We start from the raw sequence: 13,135 nt of genomic DNA on the forward strand, positions 1-13,135 counted from the left end.
TTCCTTTATACACTTTCAGTTTGAGAGCGCGACAACAAATAACCACAAAACCACAAATGTAACGAAACTAACTTTTGGAGGTTATATTTGGTTATATTCTGCGTATCGTCTGTTAAAAAGGTCGCATCACTCCTCAAGGAAGCTCGTGATCTTCCTTGAGATAAGGGAGCCAATAAGATTCCTTGTTCGGTCAAGGAAGTTTATGAAAAGCAATAAAGCTATCTTACATTTTGCATTCTCAGTGGCGGCTATAAAAATATGAATTCAAATCAGGTAATTATTATAAGCACGACATTATGACAACTCTCATTTGTCATATCTGTTAATAATATTAACGGAGTACTAAATAAGGGTTAATGACGCGAAATGTAGACCAATGCGAATCTCGGTCTTGCCGCGTATCGATGTAACTCTCCTTTTTCGTTCATGACCCTCGCACGGTGAAACCATCCGTACGTTTCGTACCCCTTTTCTAGGGGTTGACATAGTTTAATATACAAGGCACGAGAGAGCGAGATCCGGCTTTTCGACCCTGGGATTTCGTTATAATAAGGGTCGCGTATTCGGTCTGTGTACGGTACCGTGGAAGAGGTGCTAACGATCCTCGTCCCCGTCGAGCTAATTCCATTACGGCCATTACTCTTCTATCATGTCGAAAGCAAGTCGACTTGTTCGATATAGAACAATTTTTCTGTAACCAGAGGCTGAATTGGATCGATCGTTGCAAGAAAATAATGATCGATCCTGTTTGTTTGTTGTAGACGAATTTTTCACAAGATGCAAATGTTTTTAATAATTCATTAATGTTTTATTACGCTTAAAATTTTTTTATTTTACTTACTTAACGGAATAATTTGAATATATTATAATTCTTTTTATTTCTAGTTATAATTTTTTTAGTATATAATTAAATGTATAATTAAACATACAGTGTGTTCGAAAAATCCTGGACCACCCGTTTTTCTCGCAAAATACGCATCGGACAAAAAAAATGTTTGCAACAAAAGTTGTATGGTTTCGAGGCGGCCATAAGGTGATACCATTGGTCTGACCTTGAAGAGTTATTTGAAGGTCACATTTAATTTTTTAAATGGAATACTATATTTTTTATTGCATATTTTTGTAGCCCATTTTGAGAGCTTTCCAAAACACTATGATAAAGTATTTTTTCATTAAGTACTTTTTTGAGTTATTTCGTATCTTATTCTGAGATATTTTGATATAAAAAATAAAATATCTTGTAAAATATTTAATTTTCAATAATCTTACCGTAATACTTTTATGTATAGAATAATTGTGAAAAAAAACGTGAATCAGACGAAACCGGAAGTAATTCTCGCATTTGTGTTTTTCTTTTATCCTCTGGAAAAGAAACTACCCGGATTGCCGTTTCTTTTTCCCCGGCCCCATCCCTTTTTCTCTCCTCCTCGTACTTTTCGTGATCCCCTTGTGCCGCACGCGACAGAGGCATCGGGCCATAAATTTTCCGCGCACAAAGCGAACGAAATTCAAGAAAGTACCGGCTTCTATGTTTCGCGTCACGCGAGCCACCGATAACATTAACGAGCCAATCCTCGCGACGATGTCTCGGGTGCTCGCTCGCAGAGTTTTCCAAAGGGCCGAAACGGGTGAAAGGGTGTGTTATCGTCCCGCGACTCTTTCACGACCTTCGTGCTTTATGCACGGATCTCGACAAATTATGAGAAACCCTGCCGGCCGCGCAGAGAAAAAAGTACTTACCACCGCGACCGTTTCCTTTCTACCCTTTTTAAAGAGAGCACTTTTTTCGATCAGAGTGTTGCAAGCATTCCCTCTGTGCGGTTAATGTAGTCGTTTCTTTTATAAAACAAATAGATTTTTTTTTATAATATAAAGTCTGAGATAATTTATTATTTAGAATTTTAAGTCATAAATCATTTTAATCGCTAAAAATCAAAACAAGATGAAAATCGTATGAATTAAACATTGCTTTCTCATCATTTTATTTCGCTCACAAAGCTGCTCCTCAGAGCAAACGAATTTCTCAATGTTGGCTTTCTCCTAGAGGAAGTTTTATCGTGTTAAAAAATTTATAATTAAAATTCCCGTGTCTCGAAATTTGCGGAAGTTAAAGCGTGCACAAACATCTTTCAAAAAATTCAAAATTTTATAAAAAATGAACCCTTTCACCAATTCTCATCAAATTCAATACCAGCCATCCTTTAATAATACTCTATTCATTTAAAAAAAAATTAGCCCGATATCTCAAAATTTGCGGAAGAGTTTGCGCAGACATATCATACGTACATACACACACATATGTTCAGCACCTGCAATAGGAAATGCACTATGCAGCAAAACAAATATAATAGTCATATAATATAATTAATTATTGAAGATTAAGAGAATACATATAGTACCATAAATATAATTTCAATAAACTATAAAATTTCAATGCTGTAAACACATGAAAATAAACTTTGCATCAATTAAGAAATTAATAAAGCTCTTAAGTGAAGTCAAAACTTAAAAATTCGCGTGCGGATAAGAGCCGGACGCGTCAAATTCATAAAACATATATATTTTTCTATGAAGTGTATAATCAGCTTCATAGAAGAATTTATTTTCTATGAATCTGACCCACTATCATCCGCATCTAGCTCTTATTCGCCCGCGAATTTTTAAGTTGTGAAACTTTGTATCAGTTTCAAAAGTTTTCTCTCTCTCTCTTTCTCTTTCTCTTTCTCTGATATAAGAATATTAATAAAGATATATATAAACCTTCCAAAGTGTCAACAATTTTCTGAACAGTTTCATATTGTGATCGGCCGCGGCAATGCTAGCGCCTTCGCGAGCCAAAACCTGACATACCTCTCTTCCGATGCCGGTTCCAGCACCTGCAACATGATCGAAAAAGAACGGATAAAATTTCGCGCTATTTATATATGTATTCTAATCTAACGCATTTTCGCTAAGTAATAATCACTCGAGACAAAAATTTTTGCGGCTTATTTCTCTAGAATTAATGAATTCGATTACATTGTTTAAATAAAAAAAAAAGATCTCCACAAACCGGTAACAAGTGCCAGTTTTCCAGTTACAAGCCTCGACATTTCTTCGAAAACAAATACGGCTTAAGTGATTGGAATGAATTCGCCTTATCAAACGCCTTATTGACACTTTGACACTATTGAATCGGTGGCGTCGTATCTGTAGACGACGCTGGCGGCTCGTGGCTGCTCATAGTATAGCTCCATGTCTCCTCGCAGTCCTCGCTCGTGCCAGTTTTGCATCGAGACGACTCGAGGCGGCGTCGTAGAATTGGATCGGGTGCGCGACGTCAGGGACGGGGTGATCAGCCCGTCATGACGAAAGAGAAGGAGCGAGTGAGAAAAGGGGAAGAGGTTGTGACACGTCGGTGACAAATGCGCGCGGGCCAGGACCAGGGACATTGCGGCATGTCGTGTACTCGTGGCGCGTCATCGCGGCGATTCGATTCGATACACGTGAGCAACGTGAAGAAACGCGGCAGAGGAGACGTGCGACGACGACAACAACGAGGACGAGGAGGACATTGCGTGCTTGTTCGCGCGACGAGACAACAGCAGCGTGGTGAGAAGCGAAACAAAGTGCAAGTGCGAGAAAGAAAGAGAAAGAGGGTGAGAGAGTAAGAAAAAAAAGAGAGAGCAATCGAGTGGCGTTAATGAAAAATCGTCGTAGCATGCTCTCTTTCTCTCGCATGCACCGCTTTTCCACTCAGTTACGAGTAGCGCATCGATACGAGCTATCGGGATGTTTCGAAGAACGGCAGCTCAAGATTCTGTCCAACGTAACAAGAAGATGGCCGTGAGTAAGTTGCATAAGCTCGAATCCGAGGAGCAGAAGCCTAACGAACTGCTTAATGCCACGGAAATCTCTGTTTCCCTGTCGCAAAATGACAACAGTACAGCCAAAGGTCCTACAACAAAGTTCTTTAATACACTAAAGGTATATCTACCTAATCGGCAACGTACCAGCGTGCAAGTAAGAAAGGGGCTCTCCTTGAAACACGCATTGGCCAAAGCGATGTGGATTCGAAATTTCACTACTGAGACGTGCGTAGTCTATGCTATGGGCATGGATAATTCCAAGTACTTGATACATTGGGATGTGGACATTTCATCGTTGGAATATGACAAAATACTGGTGGAAATTTTGGATAAGTTCCAAACCATTTCCATTTGGCATAATTTTGTGCGTAAGACATTTTTCTTGTTAGCCTTTTGCGAATGCTGCAGAAAGCTGCTCTTTCAAGGATTTTATTGCACAACATGTAATTATAGATTTCATCAGAGATGCGCGGCTGGTGTCCCTACCTTATGTCATCAGATACGCATGCAAGATGCTTTCTATGAAGCATTACCCGCACATAATTCAGAGACTTCTGCTAAAATCTTGCAATTTCCCTCTGGTTACGGATTGAGTAGTAGTATGTCTCTCTCTCTGGCTCCATCGAGAAATCAGAGGCACCCACGTTCTTTGGGCCAGCAAGACCGATCTAGCTCAGCACCTAATGTCTGCTTTAATATTAAACCAGGTCGTAAACCTATCAAGCTAGAAGAGTATAATAGATCTCAGAGTTTAAGTAGACCCATCAGTACTATTCGAAGGCCTGTGCTATCTATTCAGCGTTCGCATCTAAAAAAATATACTGATTCATTAAAGCTAACCAACGAATCTTCAAGGCAGTCTATCGAGGATTGGGAAATTCCAGCGGATGAAATTCAAGTAGGGCCCCGTATCGGATCAGGATCATTTGGAACTGTATACAAGGCTCTTTGGCACGGACCTGTTGCAGTGAAAACGCTCAATGTTAAAATTCCCACATCTGCACAGTTACAAGCATTCAAAAATGAGGTGGCCGTTTTACGTAAAACTCGACACGTGAATATCTTGCTGTTTATGGGTTATGTCAATAGACCACAACTTGCGATTGTGACACAATGGTGCAAAAGCTCGTCTCTGTATAAACACTTGCACATATTTGAGTCCAAGTTTGAAGTGCTGACATTGATAGATATTGGAAGACAAACTGCGCAAGGCATGGACTATTTGCACGCAAAGAACATCATTCACCGAGACTTGAAAAGCAACAATATATTTCTACACGACGATCTCATTGTTAAGATCGGTGATTTTGGTCTGGCAACGGTAAAAACTCGATGGTCCGGTTCTCAACAGTTTCATCAGCCGACTGGCTCTATTCTATGGATGGCACCAGAGGTGATCAGAATGCGAGGAGGAAATCCGTATAGTTTCCAGTCTGATGTTTATGCGTTTGGTATAGTGTTGTTCGAGTTACTAGCTGGTCAATTTCCATACTCGCATATAAACAACAAAGATCAGATATTTTTTATGGTTGGACGCGGCTATTTGCGTCCCGACTTAGATAAATTGCGTTCTGATACGCCGAAAGCACTCAAGAGAGTCACAGAAGACTGCATTAAGTTTTCGCGGGACGAGCGACCAGTATTTCGTCAGATCCTGGTCAGTTTAGAGAATCTTCTATGTGATTTACCGAAGATAACAAAATCGGCTTCCGAACCAAATCTCAACGCTACGGAGTTGCAGTCTGATGATTTTCTATACACCTGTGCTTCACCAAAAATTCTGGTGAATTTTCAATTTGGATCATTTTTCTTTTATCCTTCCGGTGGGAATATATAAATGTATCGGCTGATACATTATAAGTCTGATGCACTTTGAATAAAAGAAGTATTTAAAATATTGAACATAACGATATAAGCTTAACTCTATGAACAAATTACATAATTCTTTCACACTTCGTTTTCATTGTATTGCAAATGTTTCAAATTTGCGGAAGTTAAAGCACATACATTTTTCAAAAAATTCAAAATTTCATAAGACTCACCGATTCACCGATCCTCATCAAATTCAATACCAATTATGCTTTAATGATACTCTATTCATTTAAAAAAATTTAGCCCGATATATCAAAATTTGCGGAAGTTAGAGCTTGCACAAACATTTCATACATATATACACATACGCATATACCATACACGTGTAAATATTTTTAAAAAATATGATTTTTCGACGTTTTGGAACATTTTGAACACGTTGACATAAAATATCGGGAAAAAAATTTTGTCATGAAAATAAAGCTTTCTCTATGAGGAAGCAAAATTGTGGATTGTGCAACGATATGATAAATAATACATATAGAATATGTATAATATAGATACAGATATATAATATGTGTACATGTATAGAACACATGCTGTCGGAAATTTCGTAGATTAGATCGGTCGGATATCTTCCTAGTGTCATCTCGGCGTTGCAAAAAGCGAAATTCACACACTGACGACAGTTTGAGAGATCCCAGCAGTGCATTCCTCCTCTTGCGCCTAATGTACCAGTCGTCCACGTCTACCCGTCATCCTACGTCGCGGATTTCTCTTTCTGGCAGCGACATGTCGCGAGAGTAACATGCGGAGAAACTGCGCGCGTTTTCCCCTCCGCATTAGGAGAGGAACGTTTCTGGGTTTCTCTTCCGCCTCGGTCTCCCTCACTCTCACTCTCTCCGTCTCTCTCTCTCTCTCTCTCTCTCTCTCTGCCGTTCACCCTTTCATCTCTCGCGGCCCTTTGCCTTTTTCTTTTCTCTCCGACGCCAGATGCTGCTAACTGCGCCCTCCTTGATGAGATCCTGGTTCCCCTGTCTCCGCTCCTCGCCTCACGCTGCAACTTGCGCTGTTCCTCCTCTTCCCGCTACCACCAATCCATCTTCCTCGAAAAAGACGAGATCGCGCTACACGGTCGCTTTATTCGCCCGAGCGAGGAGAAACACGAATTCTTTATATTCACTGGCTGCTCTTATTATTGCGGCGGAGTCGAGTTGATGATTACTCGCTCCTCGACGGACAAGATACCGCGTAAAAACAGGAAGATCGTATCCGAGACGAGAGAATATGCAAAATTGTAAAAAATTTGCGAGGATCGCTTGAGATGCATTTGTACAGGGCAATTCTCTTGATACTGTGACGGCAAACGTCATCTCGATACTGCTTGTCCTTTAATTATTAATATTGACAATCACACACACACACACACACGCAAATACACACATATCGAAATATGAAATAAATGACTTTTTAAATTTAAATAAATAACTTTTTAAGACACAAAGTAAGCTGAATAATAAAGTTTCTAAATAGGACACTAATCAGAAAATCTATCATTAAAAAAAGTCAAAAAAAAAAAACAAAAAAAAAATCTCAGCTGGATCCAATTGGTCCTCGAGTCCGCTACATCATATCTATTGTCATAGAGCCCTCGTCCATAGGCTCAATCAAGTTCGATGAAACTTACTCATGAGATTAAACAATATTGAACTACTACTTATACATCTGTCGAACTTTCTGAGACATGGGACCATCTTACACTTCAAGAACGTGTTATCGACACATTGAAGGTCCTTATCAGTTGTCCTCGATAACCGTTAGAAGCGTGAACAGATGCGTGCAAATAATTATCTCACACAATACATTCAAATCATTTTTCATTATTGCTTGTCATAAACTTTGTTATCAAAATATTGTAAAAAAGAAAAAAATCGATTGACATATATTGTATATTCTAAAATTGCGATATTAATGCGCGATTTGATACAAGTATAACAAAAAGGATTACAACTGAGACAATCGTTCAAAATGCTATCAATCTTGCATAAAATGCTGTTAATGACATATCTAATATGATGTCGTTTTTTGTTGCAGCTCTCCGAACTCGAACAGCGAGTACTGGAAGCAGAGGGCAGGGCGGATGAAGCTGAAGACAAGGTAAGCAGAAATTGCATCGACATCTCAATAGATCGAAAAAATATACAATAAATAGAATGTAATATTGATGCCAAAGAGGTAATATATAAATTCGAGACTTGTTTAATTAAATTTAATATCTGGATTTCTATTTCTCATTTAAATTCTCTGTTATAAATTAATGAAATGTAGAAGTATGCGCATTGTTATATATATTTTTCTTGCGCAAGCTAATCTTCACCCCATCGGAGTAAAGTTAATTGTACGTGACAGATCGCGTGATGTATCCCGCATAAATTCCATCTTACCAGTCCCCGTGTTCTTTACTTATTGTTAGGGTTTCTTTACCCCTGTTCTGTGTACTAGCAAGCACGGTGTTCTTTTACCGACGACAAATCGATCTATTTCTACAACCCCGTACGTTTCTTACCCTCGTATCATCTAGCTTTACCGACAGAAAGCCACCAAAATATCCCTCTGTACACCCTACAAATTCCGATTTATCAGCCGGGGGCAACGGCGAGTTGCTAAATTCTTTCAACTTTGCTGACGATATATTCGTTATAAAAATAATATGAAAATGTATTGCCAGATTAAAAGAAAAAATAATATTATATAATATTATTTGATAAAATAATGTAAAAATATTATAACGATAATTCTTTTGGTATATTACACATAGTTTCGTGATAAACAATTTATTTATTAAACGAGAAAGAGATTCTTTTAATGCAAAAATAAAAATGTGATTACAATTTTAACATCAGCAAAAAAAACGCAAAATAAGATGCTGAGAGAAAAAATGAGAGAAGACAAACATCGCAAGTTAAAAAAAAAAAAAAAAATCTAACGAAGAAAAATCAGTGATTAACATAAATTGCATTAAAATCCCATATAAAAAAATCATTAAAAAATTTGGGAATATTTCACATAAATAATAAGAGAGGCTGCGGAAAAAAAAAGTTATCTCCGGATAACGTGCCATGGTCACGTGTGATAAGAAAAAAAGATATGTCAGATCGATCACATGGATGTCAGCACTGAAAATCAAGTATCATACAATATAATTTTTTTTATTTATTTTCGATTATTTTAAGATATAAACAATAATTGTAAGAGAAAATTTTGATATATATTGTATTAGATTAAGATTTGAATCTTCTTGAAGTATTGATTATTCATTTTCATTATCGATATTCATTTCAATATTTTTAACTTTCGAATATTATTATGCCTCGTCGAAATTTATTTAAACAATATATTTAGAGATAAAAAAAATATGCATTATAATCATACAAGTTTCGAAATAACTGTTCTTTCTTTGTACCGATATTCTCGTTTTTCTTTTTTATCATAATGTAATTATGAGTCACGTGAAATTCGTGCCAATTCTTTATAATTAGATATCAATGACATTTGTTTTTATCCAATCTTATATGAATATTATTTGAAATTTTACAATGTCGATTTTTTTTCGATGCTTGCAATTTTAAAATTTGCAGCTTTTTGTCCTCTATTATTAATTGCAATATTAATATTTTCAATATATATATATATATATCGGCCTATTAAAATTGTGTAAAAATTTTACATTGTGCGAGATAGAACGCGGAGAATAAAAAATAACAATAAGATAAAAATTAAAAAACTGTTTTGAAATAAAATTACATGTTTGCAGTGTTTTTAAAAAAATTCTATTAAAGCGTCAAAAGTGACTATCTCGATTGAAGAAAATTACTTTCCGAAGCTGTGCGCGAAATTTCATTTCTAACTTTAATTGGCAAACAGAACGAATTCTGTTACGGCAAGCCAATAAAATTGATCTTCTTCCCCTATTCCGTTAATTAAAATCCCATGTAAAAATAGGTAAACGGGGTGAAGCTTTGTTGCCGATACCGCCTCGGAAAGGGCGAGATATCGATTAATTGCGGATGCGTCGGTGTCCGTCGGTATCCGTCGGTATTTCAAAGTGAGAAAGGGTGAAAGCGCGAAAGAGAGGGTGAGGATGGTAGGGTGAAAAGAGGGAGAGAGAGAGAGCAAGATAGACTGATAAGGGAGAGTAGCAAGATGGCCGTGCGACCGGCCGGCCAGATCGTCGTTTTGTTATGACACCGAAACTGTCAGTCGCGAAACCACGTGCATCCGCGACGGTGAATCACGCGATATCGTCATCGCCCACGCGACAATCGACATCCCGGAAACAATCGCCGATCCGTCGAAAAATTGCTATCCATTGTGCGTCGTCCGTCGTCCACGTCTGTCAAAGATCGAGGTCGTCGTACTCGGTTCTTGTTCCCGTGCGCGAGGAATTATGGCTCACAGCAGGTGACATCGATGAAAGGTAATTCATTCGATCGCGCTAATCGAAACGAGATCATTTTTGGCAAGTTTAATTTTATTTAGTAACAGTAAAATTGCAACGATCGGGGTGAATTCAGATTTCGTGAAAATTGAACCGATCGATATGGTACTGGTGATTTGGAACAATATAATTTCGTCGAATTTATATATTTTGATTGCTAATAGCATGTAATTAAGCGAAAATAATCCCCGTGTTTATTGGTGGCAATAAAAACGCGAAGATTGACGTAACGTCAATATTTTCCTGCCGCTTGAAATTAATCAAAATTAAAAATTGAGATTGATATGATTTTAATAATTTATCGTAAAAGATTTTGACGATGCGGATGCATACGAAAATAATTTCCATGTTCGTTTACAATAACACGTGTGTACTATATTCAACATACACACATATACATTTTCTAAATTGATTATTCCGAGAAAAATGCGACTTCACAAACGGATTTTTTTAAATCAGATGCTTTGAAAAAAATTAATATCCAAATATATATATATATATATATATATATATATATATATATATATATATTTTTTTTTTAAATGTATAAAATATATTTCAAAATTAATATCCAAAAAAAAAATATATATATAATATTAACGCGAAAAAAGAACGGCAAGTCTTATCACGGCGTATCGCGGGTTACAACGAGCGGCCCTTGAACGAGATATATTGGTTGTGGCTTAATGAGTCGCGTCTCGTGTAGAATTGGCTTACGGCCAAGTGTATGAGTAATCCTCACTTCCCGCCGACGTGCATTAAATAAAACGAGGATGCAGTCTTCGTCTCCTCGCAACCTGCGCGTCTTTCAGAGTAGGGCTCTATCTTTCGCGAAACCGTCGCGAGCTGGTTCGTCATATTCGTCGAATAAAATTGAGAAAGAAAATTTGCATTCGCACATTTTCCCACATCTTGAAATAATACTCATTATCCAAAGGTCGATACATTTTTCTTTGCGCTATGAAAAGAGAGTGTGAAAAAGTTAAGATAATATTTTAATATTAGAAAGAGTGCACTATATATAGATTTATACAACTCGCGTATAAATTTATATACTAGGAGTAGAATCGTGGAAAAAAAAGAAAAAAAAATTGCATAGACAGAAATTATACAAAAAATAATTTAATTTTTTCCCCGACATAAGATACTTTTATCGATTATTACAGCTAGCGGTTTCAATGTGCATGTTCATATTTCATGGGAAATTACACAGTGGGACAGCGAATCAATATTTGTCAAATAGGGGCATATTGACCAATGCTCCCCACATAATACGTGTACAATATTATAACGTATTTCGCAAGCTTATATACAGCGTGATTTTTGGAGTGTATAAGTAGTATGAACCTATCAATGTGTATTGATAGGTGAACCTATAAATGTGCATTTACATTAGCTGTAAAATATTAATTTGTAATTTAGATCCCCTTAAACAAAATGATCCTCTAAATTAATTATATTTATATAATTTATATATATAATTAATTTATATATTAATTATATTTATATAATTCAAAGTTTTTACACGATTGATATATATATATATATGTATATGTATATATGTGTACATCTAACATCTACAATTTGTCTTTTACATATATATTGGATGATTGCATAAGTTCGTGCCCGATTTTCATAGATGGCATTAAGTTGCTGCATGGCGGAGTTCTATTGTTTTCGTGTGGTAATTGTTGCTTACACCGAATAGATGACGTTGTCTTATGTCAATTTAGCGTCAGACATTGTTCAGATAAGTCCATTTGTGCATAAGAGAAATCATTAAAAATGGAGAACGAAAGGTGCATTTGCGGCATGTAATGCTATATGAATTTCGGAAAGGCGTGAGTGTTGGGATTGCACAAAAAAATATTCAAAGCGTTTATTTCGACCGCGCTCCTGCTCTCCGAACAGTCAAAAAGTGGTTTGGCAGATTTCGAAATGGTGATTTCAACATGGAGGATCAACCCCGCTCTGGACGGCCTTCTGGCATCGATGATGACATTGTGCATGCCTTAGTGGAAAGATACCCAAGGATTACAACTGAGGATATTGCTGAGAGGCTGAACATCGATAATTCAACCGCTTTTCGTCATTTAAAAAAGCTTGGATACATTTCCAAGCTTGATACGTGGGTGCCGCATCTCCCGACTGAAAGGAATAAGCTGCAGGAAAACTGCAGGAGTTGCAATGGGAAATTCTCCAGCACCCGCCATATTCTCCAGATATTGCGCCTTCAGATTTTTATCTGTTCCGGTCTTTGCAGAATAGTTTAAATGGCAAGAATCTCAATTCCGAGGAAGCTGTCGAAAACCACTTTACAAACTTTTTTCAAGAAAAACCAAGTTCTTTCTTCAAAAATGGAATCGACAAGCTTATAGATGGTTGGAAAACCATTGTAGAAAAGAATGGAGACTATATAATTGATTAATAAAAGTGTTATCTCTAAAATATAATCTATTGAAGTTTATATTTAAATCGGGCACGAACTTATGCAATCACCCAATATAAACAAGAGCTATAAATGTTATTCTCAATTGTTGAATCGGTAATTTACACATCCTGTATACCTATACATAGGGCATTCAAACACATGGTTGATTCCAACTTTATCTATTGTTAAAGCGCGAATCGTACTCATTCTCCTTTGCATTTCCTTTCTATAAGCCTGCGCTAACGAGAGACAAGTGGAACAGATCGATAAATTTCGAGACGTTCTTCCTCCAAGTCAAAAAGAGAGGAACACCCGCGATTAAAGTCTGTTCTAAGTCTGTTCCCATCTATAGGTGAAAGCAAAATATTTTTCTACATATTTTATCGCATCTATAAATTTTATTGATTCTTCTTCGATCGCTTGGAAAATTTATTTTTCCCGGTTATCTTTTTATTTTCGGCATTCGCGGGGGGTTTTTTTTTTCTTTTTCTTTTTTTCCGATCGAATTATCGTTATCGCCGAGACGCTCTTAGGGAGCGAGTTCGC

General features: G+C 36.9%; 1 protein-coding gene across 11 annotated transcripts in view; it reads left to right on the forward strand.

Annotated features, from left to right (window-relative positions):
- The window catches only part of LOC138933039 (uncharacterized protein CG43867), a 71,389-nt gene that overhangs the window by 41,917 nt on the left and 16,337 nt on the right, over positions 1-13,135 (forward strand). For 6 of the 11 annotated variants that reach the window (XM_070295466.1, XM_070295468.1, XM_070295467.1 and 3 more), the window contains exons 1-2: positions 3,805-5,631; positions 7,755-7,817. In XM_070295466.1, the coding sequence (XP_070151567.1) occupies positions 3,820-5,631; positions 7,755-7,817 (1,875 nt within the window). In that variant the 5' untranslated portion in view covers positions 3,805-3,819. Of the gene's footprint in view, positions 1-3,384; positions 5,632-7,754; positions 7,818-13,135 lie in introns of those variants that run through there. The other 5 variants (XM_070295473.1, XM_070295474.1, XM_070295477.1 and 2 more) reach the window with 2 other exon arrangements.

Source organism: Polyergus mexicanus, unplaced genomic scaffold (assembly GCF_030449975.1).
Source record: "Polyergus mexicanus isolate NDT 795.1 unplaced genomic scaffold, iyPolMexi1.0 SCAF_5, whole genome shotgun sequence".
In the NCBI taxonomy this organism is placed as follows: domain Eukaryota; kingdom Metazoa; phylum Arthropoda; class Insecta; order Hymenoptera; family Formicidae; genus Polyergus; species Polyergus mexicanus.